The sequence below is a fragment of the Sarcophilus harrisii genome, chromosome 1 (assembly GCF_902635505.1).
Source record: "Sarcophilus harrisii chromosome 1, mSarHar1.11, whole genome shotgun sequence".
NCBI classification, from domain to species: domain Eukaryota; kingdom Metazoa; phylum Chordata; class Mammalia; order Dasyuromorphia; family Dasyuridae; genus Sarcophilus; species Sarcophilus harrisii.
Window position 1 is genome coordinate 472664211 of NC_045426.1, and position 16958 is coordinate 472681168.

General features: G+C 31.6%; 1 protein-coding gene across 2 annotated transcripts in view; it reads right to left on the bottom strand.

Annotated features, from left to right (window-relative positions):
• Positions 1-16958, bottom strand: part of SNTG1 (syntrophin gamma 1) — a 786808-nt gene that overhangs the window by 530297 nt on the left and 239553 nt on the right. For both annotated transcript variants that reach the window (XM_031946419.1, XM_031946418.1), the window contains 3 exons: positions 10125-10182; positions 7701-7744; positions 7554-7595 (listed from right to left, as the gene is read on the bottom strand). In XM_031946419.1, coding sequence (XP_031802279.1) covers positions 7554-7595; positions 7701-7744; positions 10125-10182 — 144 coding nt within the window. The remainder of the gene's footprint in view (positions 1-7553; positions 7596-7700; positions 7745-10124; positions 10183-16958) is intronic.

Here is a 16958-nt window from a genome sequence, read left to right on the forward strand (position 1 = left end):
GCATGGCCTCCTGCACTTCCCCACTGAAACCAAGACTCCTGAAGGACCTCCAGAAAGTTAGCTAAAGCTTCATGCAAGGAAACTACATTGTAAATGAGATAATAAAGTTCAGGCAAGGAGACAAGACTTTGAAGGACAAAATAAAGAATTTGTACTTTAATACCTGGCTATTCTTGTGGTGATTACTTTACTGAAAAGAAGGCTGCTCCCAGAGACCTCCAAGAGAACCAAAAGAACATTACATAATTCTAGCCTAGAATACCCTCTCTCTGTTCAGAATAGTGATCTCTGACCCTAAATTCCTGAGTTCCTCTTCCTGGCAAGAATGAAAGTTTCCTTTGGAGAAGGATCCAGGGGAAAGAGGATAGATAGATCTATTTTGTTTGCCTTTCAGTCATATATGGGCATTACTTGCTGTAGGCTGGGGGGTATAGATTCTTATCACATATGAATCTTGCTACATATGTGGTTTCCTTATATTTACATCAATTTTTAAATTCAATTTTATTAATGTATTTGTTTTTCACATCAACAGAATTTCTTCCAGAACTCCCCTCTCTTTATGCAGAAAGCCATTCCACATAGTAAATGTTTTATTTTTAGTGAAAAAGGAAAGGGGAAATATCAATACATTGAAAAAGTCTGAAAATATGTTCCACATGTGTGAACCTTCTAAGACTATAAAAGAGTTTGCGTGTGTGTGTGTGTGTGTGTGTGTGTGTGTGTTGGGGTAATGGGTCTTAATATCTTTTCTTTGGGACTATTATATAAAGAAAATCCTAACCCTTTCCCATGTAAAAATGAGGAAAGTTTTTTTTTTTTTATTTGCTTGCTTGTTTGTTTTCTTTAAAAGTTCTTGAGAAATCCTCAAGACTTTGATGACTTAGGGTATTAAGAACTCAAATTGTTCATGTTATTTCATTACATCAAAAATCAGTCATAAAGAGCAAGATACAAGGTGTACAGATGTTTTCTGTTAGTGAATGTGATGAAACTTTACTCAGCTGAATTTTGTTCAAGTGTTTCTCAGATATGAAATATCTCAAGGATATCCTCACTGAATATTCTTCAACAGTGACTAAGTAAATTTAAAAAATAATAAAATTCTTAGATCACCTACAAAGGTCTCATTTTATTCCAATATTGTACCTGAACCATGAAGGAAGGGGCCTACCCTGAATCAAGCTCAAACTAGATGAGGAACCATGGTTATTGCTTATAATTTTGCAATATTCTAATTTGATTGTTTAGTGATTGTTCTTTCTTTTTGCACTATTGTAAATGTTTATTTTTTTTTCATAGCTCTCCTTAATTTGTTCATCAACAGATAATATAAATATTTCCATTTTTCTCTGTTTTCACATTCTTTTATTTCTCACAGATATTTATTTATGTTGTAAATTTTTGTTTTTGCTTTTCTGATACAATGATTGCAACTCCCAGTTTCTTGGATACTGGTTTCTTGGATACTGATTCAATCAGTTTTATTTCAGTCCTTTATTTTTATTCTTTGCTTGTATTTGTTTGCTTAATTGTGCTTCTTATTAGCCACAGATTACACGATTTTGTTGTGTTATCAAATGTGTAACCTTTGTTTTATTGGGTTTTTAATCCATTCCCATAACAAAGTTTTATATGTTAGGTAAGTTTAACAATTGGCTTTCTGTGGGGGTAAATGTGACCACAGCAAAGCTTTTTTTTGCTTTTTTGCTGAGGCAATTGGGGTTATGTGACTTGCTCAGGGTCACACAGCTAGGGTAGTGTTAAGTGTCTGAGACCAGATTTGAACTCAGGTCCTTCTGACTTCAGGGCTTGTGTTCTATCCACTGTGCCACCTAGCTGCCCCCACAGCACAGTTTTAAGTTCAATCTCTATCATTGACATTTTCTTAAGTCACGACAATCAACAACAACAACAAAAAAAGGAATCGAGTCCTAATTTGTATCATTTTCTGATTTCCCAAGTATAAATGCTTTCACTAAAAATTAACAATCAACTCTTTCAAGTCAATCCAAACCAGTTCTAGCACACACACACACATATATATATATATATATATATATATATATAAATGGTCATATATATTGTATGCATATATGTGTGTGTTTATATGCTTGTGTTTTTATGAATATGTGCTTCAGAATGTCTGGCAATGATACAAAAGATATCAAATTATTGCTTTAAAAATTAGAATAGTCTTTTTTTGTGTAAAATTGCTTCTTAAACTAGATATCTTTTTAGGTTGTTGACTTTGAATAAGAAATGCAATGAACAAGAAGACTTTACTAAAATATCTTCATACTGTGAATATAGTCTGTCTTTTTTTTCTGTCCATGTTGTTTTAATTATAAAAATTTAATATCAATTACAGCCCCAATAAGGGAAATACTCTATTTATGTAATAATAAGGGAAGATAATGAAAATGCAAAAATAGATCATTATTGGAAAATCATAGATCACAAATACATAAGTATATTAGCATTTGCATTTTTATTCTGTAATGTCCCTTAGTAGAGGTTAAAAATAAATAAGTACATTACAGAGGATCACTTATCATTTGTAACATATTCCCAAACGCCTTTTCTCTAAAACAGAATAAGCCCAGCAAGTCTTGTTATTAGTATATTCTAATCTTTTATACTTCACTAATCTGTTTCACCACAATTTGTCTAAGCATGCTGCCTACTTCTGAAGAACAAATTGCAAACACTATTCCATCTAATAGCATGGGTTTTTTAAAATAGATCTGACTTTTTCCCCTTCCTGGATAACAAGTATAAAAACTCTTTATACTTACAGCACAGGATAAAATTGAAAGATGTTTGCTTAAAAAACAAAAACAAAAACCTTCTATGGTCTATAAAAAAAAAATTAAATATAAACGAAAACAAAATCAAAGTCTGGTTGGCCATGTGAAATTCTTTTCTCTTATTTATATGTGCAAAAGTAATATTCCCCTATATTATTCCTGAGAATTGATAAAGAGGCAGCACAGTAGATAGAACACTTGCTTTGGAATCAAGAGAGACCTACCTAGCTTCAAGGGCAGCTAGACACAGCAGATAAAATACAGGTCTGGAGTCAGGAAGACTTACTTTCCTGATTTCAAATTTGGCCTCAGACACTTACCAGCTATGTGTGACACTAGACAAGTCACTTAACTCTGCCTCAGTTTCCTCATCCATAAAATGAGCTGGAAAAGAAAATGACATACCATTCCTCTAGCTTTGCCAAGAACTCAAATAGCTTCACAACTTGTCATACAAAACAGACTGTTCCCAAAGTAACTTCACCCCTTATTAGTCCTAGGTAATTCTCTCAGACCACTATTAAATCATGCATACTATCCTGCATTAATAGAGGGAATTTCTTACATCATATATTGATGAAATGAGTCTGATAAGAAAAGTGATAATTGATTTTTTAAAATTTTATTATCATCATTAAATTTAATTTAATGGTCTTAATTAGAAAGTAATGCTAAGGTTATATCAGTTTATAGAACATGTGGAAAACATTAAGGTTTGACTATGTATGTTTTTTTTTTTTTTTCTAGTAAGTGCTTCAACTTCCCCAAGAGATAGTTTTCTTAAAAGGTAACATTTTTATACAAATAGATTAGAGTAGAATTTTCCCCCAAGCATATTCTAGGAGCTACTGAGAAACAATGTACCCTGTAAAAAAAATTGGGTTTTCTTTTATTAAATTCCCAGGGAGTTTGCTTTTTGAGGGTAATGAATTCCTACCAATATTTTACATAACTAGAAATTCCTAATATTGCCACTGGACTATAATCGCCATAAATGACTGTTTTTGTCTTTCAATATGATCTTCCTTTCAACATCTAAACCTTCATTTGGGAGCTAGAAGGAATCTCTGATGCTATCTAGCCAGACTTCTCATTTTGTTGTTCAGTCATTTAGTAATGTCTGTCTGTCTCTTTGTGACTCTGTACTGTCCACAGGGTTTTCTTCGCAAAGATATTTAAATCATTTGCCATTTCCTTCTCTAGTGGATTAAGGCAAATACGAGTTAAGTTATTTGTCCAGGGTCACAAAGCTAGTAGATGACAGCAGCTACATATGAACTAAGGTCTTCCTGACTCCAGGGCCAATGCTCAATCATATTAAAGCAACTAGCTATCTTCTCTTTTCATCTTTCTACTTGTGGTTGTTCAGTCACTTTTCTGTCATATCCAATTCTTTGTGAACTCATTTGGGGTTTTCTTGGCAAAAATAATAGAATGGTTTGCCATTTTCTTTTCTATCTCATTTTACAAATGTAGAAACTAAGGAAAACAGAATAAGTGACCTGCTCAGGATCACATAGGTAGCAAGTGTCTGAGACCACAATTGAATTCAGGAAAATGAATCTTCCTAATTCCAGGGCCAGCACTCTATTCAGTTCCTTTGCTCCCTACCCGCTCATTTTAAAGTAAAGAAACTGACATCCATAGAGGTTAAATTACTACTCTACCTTCACAAAACTAAAAAGGCAACAAAGGAGTTCAAACACAGACCCTGTGACTCCAGATTCAGTGTTTTTTTCCTACCATAATCCTATTTACTTCTAGCAAAAGCAATCCTTTTAACTGAATTTACATGGCAACATTCTCCAAATCTTTCCATTAGAATGGTGAACTAGGCTAAACCCCAGCATATATCTCCTGGTCTCTTCATATACACAAATAAAGAATCAACAGGAAGCTTTAACCTCTTTTGTCTGAGGGTATGCCTTAACCCACTTATGGTAAATCAATAACTAGCAAATATTCCTGACAGTCTTAGAAGTTATAAATACTCCCACTCAGGTTCCAAAGGATCTAATGATGGAGTAGAGCTATTGGGATGCTTTATAGATTCCTGAAAAAAAAGTGGGGATATTCCTTCTGGGGAGTTATCATAGCAACATGAATCCAGAATGGGAAGAGGCTTTGGAGATTATCTAGTCCAGTGTTCTTGTTTTATAGAAGAGGAAACTCTGAGCAAGGAAATTATGTGACTTTAGAAAATCACACAAATAAAATGCTTCAGAAACAGGAGTTGAATGCAAGTCTCCAGATTCAGTGCTCTAGAAGAAAAGGCTATCTTTATCATTTTCATGTGTTGGAGGACATCAATTTTTGTGTTCAACATATTTTAACTTGGAGATATAATAAGGACTCTTCTGAAGGAAGAAAAAGAGGAGATACTGTCAAAAAGTGTAGTATGCTTAGAGGCTGACAAGAAAGAGAAGAACCTAAATAGGAATAAAGGAGAGACAATTGCAGAAAAAACATTCTATTTTTCAACTGCCTTTAACTGAGTAGAGAGGAAGAATCTAAGAATTGTATGCTTTTATGCCTTCCCTCAAAAATTATCCTATTTGGACTTGATGTTGTAGAAAGGAATAGGTCTGAATTGTGCATGTTTATGAAATCAGAGACATTGGATTCAAATTCCAGGTGTCACACTTACTAAATCTGTGACTATACATATATACACTTCTCTCAATTTCAGTTTCATTGTGTATTAAATAAGGTGATTAAATTAGGTGATTTCCCAGAGATTTCAGCTCTAAGGCTATGTATAATTCCATGGTCCCATGATGTCGGAAGTGCCCTCCAGACATAGATCATGTAGTCCTATAAGACCTTTACTAGATATAATGTGGAATTGCTAGAGACGTAACCATGGGTATATTGTTAAGTATTTAACAACTAAATCTTCTCCAAACTGAAAAATACTTTTATGTTTCAATGACTTTTCCCCCACTCCATCACAGTATTAGGTCTAGAAAAAAAAAATTAATGAATCAAGCCATGGTAGGCAGTATTTGAAGATTTCCAAGTTGTAAATGCTTACACTGAAAATTTAGCAATCTGCTGGCAAACAGATTGTACTCCAGCATATTCCTAGTTGTGATAGACTCAGGGAATATCATATTTCATAACAAAGAGAGAAAGGTATTTTTCTTAAGAGGAAAAACAAAAAAAAAAAAACAAACATGTCACTCATGGATAGAGCAAATTTTGCCCTATCAAAGAATTTGTAGGAAGGGAGTAGGAGGGAGTTGAGGGGAGTTTCCTGATTAAGTCTTTTGGGCAAAAATGAACTTCTAAAGAAGTCCTAATGCTACTGTTAATAGAGTACAGTAAGGTTAAGGTAAATGACAGCTACAGGCACCATCAAAACTGTTTGTGGAGAAAAACATATAGTTTGAGAAAAACCTAAATATTCAGAACTCTAAGTGACTGGAGATTTACAGATTTGCTTGAGGAACATGGAAGTTTTCACAGATTTCTTGAACCTCCTAAGTACTTATTTGTGTGTTTTCCTCTTTTGTTTTCTTTTTCTTTTAATATAATTTTCTTATAAAATCTCTAGACTTAATACAGGAATTTTGTCTCTGGAAATCAAGAGGTATCAGTAATATTTTCTGATTTTCATGTGAACTAAGATCAATGAAGAAAATCTTTAAAGTCTACCTAGCCCATTCTTTTCCCTAAACCTTCTGATGGAAGCATGACATCCATGATAAATGCTAATTTCTTAATAGGCAATAATATATACAATACATAGTGTTATTCTTAATATTTAGTCTTCTCTTTAACATTATTATATTATCATGAAAATATGAGAAATAACTCTTGCAGATGAGTAGACAGTTTTACCCACAATTCTCATATGTTTATTGATATTGAATTTGGTATTGGGAACAAACTCTGAATGCTCACCCTGGCCATTGTATAGCTCTTATCTTGGACAACTGAAGCCATGACCCAATCCTCTACAACATTTCAACAATGTTTCTGCCTCTCTCACCAATCTATGTGACCAGACAAGATGTATGGACCCTAATGACCCTACATCTCAATGTCCTTATCTAATACCAAATTTATCATTATTTGATACTTTGGGGGGATGTTTAACTTCCATATTTACTTACTGCATTTTGCTTTCCCATAATAATGACCACAATTATATCATGATCATGAAGGGTTATACTACATTCATATAAAAATGTATAGAGAGTGAGATAGAGAAGATATGTTTAACATTTGAGTATTTTGTCTCATTTTTGTTTAAAAAGTTTTAATAGCAGGGGCTGTAACTTCCTCCCCCCAGGAGGGGGGAGGGGAAGAGAAACATCAACAATAAACAACAAAAATAAAACCAAAAAATTGCTTACTTCTTCAAATGTTAGTGACTATCTCAGTAGTTTTCAATCCTTTTGGTCACTACATAATTATCAACTGGTAATGAGGAGCTCTATCATTTAGCAAGAGCTAAACAATGGTTGTTAATGAATGCAAAAAAATGAAACAAATGTTCACAACTAACAATTCCAAGTATTCATTCAAAAAATCTAGCTAAATACTTCATTTGAGACTCGGTCTAATAAGGTGGGAGAAAAAAAATTGAGAAAGATGTGCTTTCAGAATAGATATTTGATCTAGATGTTAGGCAAATGCACATCCCTATTCTGAACACAAAGAGGCTTTCTTCAGTGGTGTATCAAACACTTGTTTACACAAATGCTCCATCATTAAGAAAAATAAAAGCAAACTTACCACTTCTTCATGCCTGCATTTTCTCACATTAATTCCATTAATCTGCAAAGGAAAAAAAAAATCTTGGTCTGCATCTTATAAAGTGAGTTTGTATTTTTCTTTTAATGAGAAACTATGCCAAAATATACACCTACTATATTTACGTACCTGAAGAATGGCATCTCCTATAAAGAGCAGTCCTGAAAGTTCAGCTACAAATAGAGAAAAAATAAATTATTCCTTCATTTTTGCCTTGGTGAATTAGAGTTTTGACAATTGTTTCATACATCTAGTACCAGAACACAAAACAAGTAAAAATTCAGAGTTCATATAATCCAATCCTGATTTTTTTAAATAAATGAGGAAACTAAGGAACAGAGATATAGTAGGATTTGCAAGAGGTCACATAGGTAGTAAATGACAAATCAAGGTTCAAATCTAAGTCCTTTGACTTCAAATCCAATATTCTTTCTATAGTATCACAATAAATGCCAAATATAATGGATTTAACAAAATCCTTATGAAACTGAACCAAACTTTTCTAATTAAAATATGCACTTAGAAAATGTCTTTCCAGATAACTATATAGATATTAATGTCTCCTACTTCAGCACAGCATAGCATTACAATATATTATATGAAGTCATTAAAGTAGAAAATGATTCTTTGATAGTTTCCTTTGGATGAGGAAATCAAATTCTCAGTCTCTTTTGTAATTATTAAGAGGTCTTGTGTATGCAGATTTCTGACACTCATGTTTCAAATGCACTAGCTAGAGAACTAGCCTCAATATTTCAATTTAGCTATCATTTAATTTCATTGATTTTCAATCTAAGTGGGGAAAGTAGCTTCCAAATTATGCCTAAATATATAATATGGTGAACTTTGATTTGAAAAATAAACATTAATTAGGTGTAATGATTAAGAAGGTTAATGTGAGTTTCATATATTCAAAATTAACTGCCAAAATGAATTGGGCTTATTCATGTTGTAGAGAGTTCCCCACACTGAAACTTTCCCAGTGAAGTCTGGATGGCCATATTTTAGAAAACATACAGATCCAAGCACTAGTCAGGTTAGATGATCTAGTGGTCCTTTTCAATGCATAAACTCTGTAAATAACATACATTTTAAAAATTGAATGAAACAAAACATCCACAAGGAGTGGGTGTTGTATAGTAGGAACAAATTTGAATGTAAAGTCAAAAGACATGGATTCCAGTCTTGCCTTTGTTATTTTGTAAATATGTCTTTCTTTATAAATTAGGAGGGGAGGGGGAATCACTTGTCCAGTAAGGATATAATGTAACTCATCTATTAAATAGATTTTTTGAACAAATTGATTTCTATGGTTCCTTCTAGATCTAATAAGAAATGAAGTCTAAAGAGGTACTTTTCATTGGTTGCCTTTTTGTAAAGTGATTCATTTGCCATCAAAAGGAAGGATGGAAGAAAGAAAGAAAATTAAGGACTTGATTTTCAAAGAAGAGGCAAAGGCAAGATACAAGTATATAATTTTTGTATGTTCACAAAATGATGGGACAAGAGGTAAAGTAAAATAAAATACAAATACAATGGAAAGAGGACTCATCCTGAATTCAGGGACATAAGGTCAAATTCTAACTCATAATTATCACCTATGTGACATTGGAGAAATCATTTAATTTTTCTATATCTAAGTTTCTTTGTCTGTGAACCAAACACCTAGACTAAATAGCTTCTGAGATCTCTTTCCAGTTTTGGATCTTTGCTTTGTTTCAGTGAAGTGATATATTAGAATTTTACAAATGGATTTGCAAACTCAGGAAGTTCTGAGTTTGAATCCTGCCTCAAGTTTTTATAGCTATGAAAGAAACCAGACAAATTACTTAAGCTCTTTATCTTTATATCTATATCTTTATATCTATATCTATATCTATATCTATATATATAAAATGCTTTGCAAAACTTAAAATGCCATATAAATTTTAGCTATTATAAAAAAATACATTTTTCTTCCTAAGTGGTTTTCTGATCAGCATTTCTTTCTTTACACTATCTCTGTCAGGTCCTCATTTAAATGAATGTTGATTAGAATAAAAAGCACATTCTATATGCATAGCTCTAGTGAATTTATAAATGAGGGGAGCAGAGAATATAAAGTGATGCTGGGAAGAGAAAAAATATTGGATGCTTCCTTGAGTTGCCAAAAAAATATGAGAAGGCACTTGACACTTTGATTATGAAGGATGGAATTTGTTCAAAAGTGTTTTGTTGATAATGGGAAAAGAGAAGATCTAAGCACAGTGATGTAAAGGCATGGGAAAAGATCTTATTTATTATGTTATCTATAACTTTTGAGAACATTTTTATTAAAAAAAAAAACATTTTTTTTTTTTTTTTTTTTTTTTTTGCTGAGGCACCAGAATCACATAGCTAGGAAGTGTATGAAGGCAAATTTGAACTCAGGTCCTCATGACTTCAGGTCTGGTGCTCTATCCACTGCACTACCTACCTGCCCCTTAAACTTGATTGTTATAGCATGTTTTTTAAACAATCACATTTAAGAGCAACTTAGAAAGTGATAAGAATTACTGTTAGATTAAGACATACCTCTTTGTTCTTTGGAAATTTTTGAAATTACAACTGGAATGTTATGTTCCGCTCCTCCCTGGAAAATAATAAAAATAATTGCTTGTTTAAAAGTTTAAAACACATCCATAACTAAGAAATAAGCAATTAATTCACAAAATTCATTTATCATGTTTTCAGTTAGTGAGTGGAATGAAACAACAAAAAATTGTCCTCCATATTTCATGAATATTTTGAAAATGAATGAAAATAAATGAAAAATTTTTACTTTTTACTTTTAAATAATATCAGATAAGATCCAAGTAGCATGTTAAGTGGGTAATGTGCATATTTTGAGATAGAAATATAAATTATTTTTCTTATAGTTTCCTGTCATTTCTTATTAAATTAATTGCTTATGAAGGTGCATTAAATAATTTAAATTATAAAATTACTGTATTGAGTTTTGAATGAATAACATTGATTTTTAAAGTGTTTCATGGTTCATTTGAATTTCATGACTAATTGCTTCAACATTTCAATATATGTGCATAAGCTGTCAAAATAATACAAAAATAAAATGAATACTTTGTGATCAAAATAGCAAAAGAGATACGCTTTACAAATTAAACAAAACAAAAAATTAAAAAAAATAACTTTGCTCATGGAACTTCTGCTAGTCAGTTATGATTAGGTTGTTGGAAACAAAATCTGACCAAAATAGATCAAACATCATGAGAGTAAAAATGAGTTATGAAAAAATAGTGGAAATATTTAATAGGGGAATATTAGAAGTTTATCATTTACACAATGGAATTATCCTTTTTTCCCCAGAATTTGAAAGTGTGCTTTGTATTAATTTCCTCCAATATAAAATTCCTTCAAAACAAACCTTTCTTCTTTAAAAGAAGCAATAAGATAACCATCTGGCAATATGTTCATATCTCACTTTAGTAAGCTTTTATGTAGAAATTTCCTCTCATAAGCAGGGAAAAAATTCCTGAAGGGCTCAGTTTCTTTTAATAAACTGCTTAAGAATTATGTATAGGATGCATTGGAAAGATTTGCCATAAGACCTTCCCTTTGCAGAAATTCCTTCCTCAGGGTATACAAGTGTTTCCCAATTCCATTAACTCTATAACTGAATTGAAATTTAGAGCATTACAAGGGTAGGTTAGTTTATGCAATGCTGCCTAAGCATTCTGAAATCACCTCCAGAGAACATCAAGCATATATTCAGAAGGAAATCTTGGTGATAGATAGGTATCCTCCCTGATATGCTGATAATGGATTTTTCAAAATAATCAATTAAATTCATTTTTCACTGAACTCCAATAATTTGTGACACTAAGTACCTCACTACTTTGCTGCAGGTTCTTACATAAATGTAAGTAGTCACCAACTTCCTCATGAGTTATATTTTAAGAGTTCATTTGTAATTTGAGGTTTTAAATGTTAGAACCTATTTTATCTATGGAAACAATATAAGAAATTGTGATGCATTCCTGAGCCAATCCAGAAACACAATTTTAATGCTAAATACTGCAAATACTGTAAAACTATTCAGATTAGCTTGATACTAGGTGCTTACTAGGTTTATTAATAATACTTTCTATTGTGAGTTATGGACAATGCAGTGTTATATGGATAAAGAGTTGAAGGAGAAGAAAAAAAATGAGGAAGATATAGGCAAGAGAAAAAAAAGAGGAATAAGATAAGGAAGAAGGGAGCTTCTTTCTTTAAGTAAAGGAATAGCACTAGGCAAATTTTAAAAACAATTCCTGATTAATGTGAATAATGTGAATTGGTCACATTTGCACTGCATATTTCCATTGGGCTGGAACCAATTATCATAACTGCATAAGTATAACTTTGAAGTTGAATTTGAACAATACTTCAAAATTATTATTTTTTTGGTACAAATTGATACTGAGCTGTATTAATTTTTGTTCATTTTTGTTTGTTTCTTACATTGTTTTTTTTCCCCTAGTTTCTCCCTTTTTCATAAAGCTCCCACTTGCCATTACAGTAGTGTCTTCATTGTGTGTCCTTGAAAGTATCCTCTCATGCCTACCTTATCCATCCATGAAGTCCATGCTCTAAAATCAATCCATTCTTAATCTAGGCAGTATTCTAAATGGACTTAGAATGAGAAGGCCGATTAAGAACCCTCCATTAACCAGCTCTTTATTACTTAGTAACCAAGTGATCCTGGATGATCAGTTTTGCTACTCTGAGCCTAAATTCCCCTATTTCTTAGGTAGTAATGTTATCTACTTGTCTGGGTTGTTATAAGGAAAAAAAGCTGTTTTTAAAGTGTTTTATACATGTCAGGTACTGCTATTATTCCTTTAGCACAATGTGTATCCTCTAGATTCTAGTAGAAAATTTATTAGATGGAACTAATTTATTTTGCTGAGTTTTACTACACCAAAAGGATCAACAATTACATTTATATTAGTAGATATTCTGTTCCTCTATTTTTTTTCAATCTTCTATGGGAAGATAGTTTATAGGACCACAGAGTCTTTGGGTATGTCTATGTATATGTATACATGTGTGTTTTCTGTTTTATAAGTTGATTTAGCTAATAAACAAAACAAAACAACATCAACAAAAAGAAAACAAATACTCATTGTGATCAATTTGGTAATTATCTTCTCAGTATTTGAATGCAGACAAAAAATACAAAGATTATCGTTAGGACTGTATTTCTAGCATTTCCAGTTTTAAAAATTTTCAGAGCTTTCCTTCTATTGACATAATCTTTAGATGAGATTTTGGAAATGAGTTTTCATGGAAATTATGTCCACTATGATAGATATTCCTGATTTTCAAAGTCTTCTTTGCATCTTCTACTTCTGACTCCACATAGTTTTCCAAGATCTTTAGTTTATAAGATAAAAGATTTAAAGCTGGAAAGAACCTTAAAGGTCACCTATTTAATCCCTTCATTTTATAAATTAGGAAATTGAATCCCCAAAATGTTATGCAATTTGTCAAAAATCACATAGTAAGCGGTAGTACTTGGATTTGAATACAAGTTCTGAACTTCCCTTTGTGGAGAAAGAGGAAGAGGGAATAGTTGCTATTTATATATGTATACATCAGCTATAAATTGAAGAATACTTATATTCAAATTTTGGTTGTTGATTGATTTTAAATGAATATTATTTTTCATTGATTTCCATTATAAAATAACAGGAAGTTTTTATATAGGTTATTCTTTATAGAACTTTATTTTAATTCTCCCAAATTGTTGCCCTCTTCATGCCCATCCCAGAAATATTCTTATATAGTTAATCTGATATCATAAAATGTGACTTTATTCCGATACATCTATATATATAATGCCAGACATTTTCCTGTACTAACACAGCCTTTTAATGAGGTATTGGAGAAGGGCTCAAATGGAAATTATTTCCACTATGATAGATATTCTTGATTTTAGAAGGCTTTTTTATATCTTATACTATGCAAATGAATGGTTAAAAAATATATATCCATATAGCTTTATCTGTCTGCTATCTAAAAGTTATGCTGATACAGTATGCTCCCCAATAGATGTTATTATACAGTACAAAATCATTAACATTGTAAAATCATCTCAATATTAATGGTTAGGCCTTTGAAAAAATAATGTATCATTTGGTTCTATTTAAATGTTTAGAATCCCATAAAATTTGTGAAGGAGGATCTATGTTTTCCCCAAAATAATTTAGAAATAGTCAAACATAATTAGTCTTGATGTTACTATAACAAACTATGGCCCAGTAAATTTTTTTTTTTCATATTTTACATATGAAGTGACTACGGAATAGAGTTTTAAAATATACTTGTATATATAATATATGCATATATATGTATATATAACCTATTTATACATATGTATGTAAAATATAGTTTGGGGGCAGAAAAGATATGTGGACCAACTTGTTAAAAAAAGATGATACATTCTTAGTTAAACCTCAAATGAAAGTATGGCTATTCTAAGTAATCTGTCAACCTTGTCATAATTTTTAAGAAATGTTTATTTTGTATCTGTTTTTTGTATTATATTATGAGGAAGAGAAAATAATGAGTTGGGTTCCATTTTTTTACCCAGGAAGAGAGAATTTGCTTTCTCATGATCAAAGATATACATCTAAGCAGGACATATCAGCCGAACGGTAACCTACAAAGCCCAGCAAATGGAATTAAAGCTGAGCCTACAGGTCTTCTTATACATTATTCCATGTATTGTAATTGCCATATATTCCAGATTGTCCAGAACTGCTTTGATTTTCAAAGGTATAGATTGTTAGACCTAGAAAGGATCTTAGAGATAATCTACACCAGTTCATTTAAAATGAAGGAATCCAGGACTGTTGAACTGAAAGGAATTAGCAGAAAGTCATATAGCTGCTTAAAAAAAGATGCTAACTCAGTCTTTTAAATCCAAGTTTAGTACATGCTTCTCACTATTTTACATTGTTTATAGAAGAAAAAAGAATGTGCTTTCAGTGAGTTTCTATAGTAATAACATATATTGAATCATGTGTTCTGAATTTGCATTGTAAAAGCTCAGTCACTATACTACTTGCTCCAAGTCTCATTTATCTGTTTTTATTGCCATTTGCTTTGTTTCTTAAGTATCAACCCACTAAAGAATAGGGGAATTTTTTTTTCTCTGATTGGTTTCTAAAGGGATTGACTTAAAATTGAACAAGACAAAATAGTGATAATGATAAAAGTACAAAGCAACTTTACTTCCTGAGTGACTAGAATTTCATCTAATTCTAATAAAAGAAATGTAGTCACTTCTACTAATGCACAGGTCTCATCAGTAGCATCTTCATATTTCTTCCCTTCCCATTTTTTTTTTTTTTTGTTATTTTCCTCACTGGGAGTCTACTCCTAAAATCACATGAAAAAATTTCTAAAAGGAAACTATGTAGTTTTGGACTTCATTTAGTGATATAGATGAAGAGAGAAAATGGAAATTATTGGAAGGGACTTTCTGTATGGAAAGAAGAGTGATTCCGGAGGACTGGTCCTGATATTTAAAAAAAAAAAAAAAAACATGAAAAATTTGGTGGACTTCTCAAGAACAAAGATAAAGATATTGTTGCTGAAAATTAAAATCTAGCTTCTCCTATACAACCATGACTAATGGAATTACCAATGCTAGATATGAAAATCTTTGTGAAACTTTTGTACTTCCACTTTAAAAATCTTTTTGTTTTCAGTTTCTACAAATATTGCTAGTAGAAAAAGCCTTAGAAAATTAAAAGAGGAGGGAATTGTTTTTTTTTAAATTTACTTCAGGGACAGGAGAATAAGGAAGCTATAAATATGTGTTTTGTTGTATGAGAGAAGAAATCTGAATCTGGAACAGCAGATAGGAACAGTACAAAGAGATGAGATTAGTGCATAGAAGAAAAGAAAAGAGCTTCCCAGGGAGCTAATCATGACTGGAACATTTTTCTTTTTGAAAACATTGTCAAATTTCAAATAACTGACTCACAAATAAACTTTTGGAATATAGATTATTTATAAATTGGAGCCTCCATATAGGTAAAGTTCTTTGTTGGAGGATACTTTGTTAGAGAATTTGTATGCATTCAGTGCAAAAGTTTACCTATTGCACATATGAAAAAAATCTATACCATAAAAAGAAAATAATGTCAATATCTTTTAGCCCATAGGACAATGTTAAAAAGTGCCAATGTTATTGTTTTCACAGAAAAAATATTAATTTACTTTTTAAAATAGTAGAATGGATACTTGACAATTATTCAAATTGATTATTTTTTTTTTTTTTTTTTGTGAAAACTTCTTAGTTTGTTTGGGAGTCATTTAACTCATCCATCAGTGGATAATATATCATATTTAGAGTACTAAAAACAGTTAAACTTTTTTAGGCTACCTAAATATGATATATAGGACTGTTAAGTGTCCCAGTGGATAGAGCATCATCCCTGGAGTCAGAAGGACTTGAGTTCAAATTTAGCTTTAAACAATTACTAGTTGTGTAACCCTGTACAGTTACTTAATCCTGTTTACCTCAGTTATTTATCTGTAAAATGAAGGGAAAGAAATGGCAAACCACTCCAGTATCTCTGTCAAGAAAACCCCAAAAGGGGTGACAAAGTGTCAGATATGACTGGAAGAAAACTAAACAAAAAAATATGATAATATTGTATAATTCTTAGCACCCTTACTATTCCCTTTTATTATTCTGCCTCCATTGGAAAAGCAGAAAGGCGATCCAGAGAAGGCTATTTTTTTTTTTTTTTGTTTTTTTACTTTTTCATTAAGCCTATTGGTAATGAGTTTTTTTTTTCTGTTATGGAATAACATGGATAAGCAGTTATGAATGGACAGAACTTTGCATTTTTGGAGGAAATACAGATATATTTGGGATCCCAGTAACTGAAGTACCATAGTATGAACTTGACTATGGTTTGTATTTGAATAACTCAAGTAGGTGTTTTATTCATTCTTATAACAACTCAATTTTGAGAATTAAGAACAAGAACTATGAACATAGTTGTAGTAGAATATTCAGTATTTTAAGAAAACACTTCTACCTAATTATATTTGCTTTTATTTTAATATTGCACAAAATCTTAAAATTTCAAAACAAAATCAATTAATATATCCTCTTAAAAGATGTTAGAAAATACATCAATTCAAATATTTCTATTTCCATCTCTTCACTTTATATAATCCTTTGTCTCTGATTCTGTCTTTTGGTCTTTCTGTGTTTATCCCTCTTTCTCACTATCTCGGTGTGCTCTTTGTTTATGACTCTACCTCTGTCTATTGCTGTCTCTACTTGACTCTCTCTTTCTTCTCTCTTTCTCACTCTCCCCCATCCCTTTTCCTCTGCCT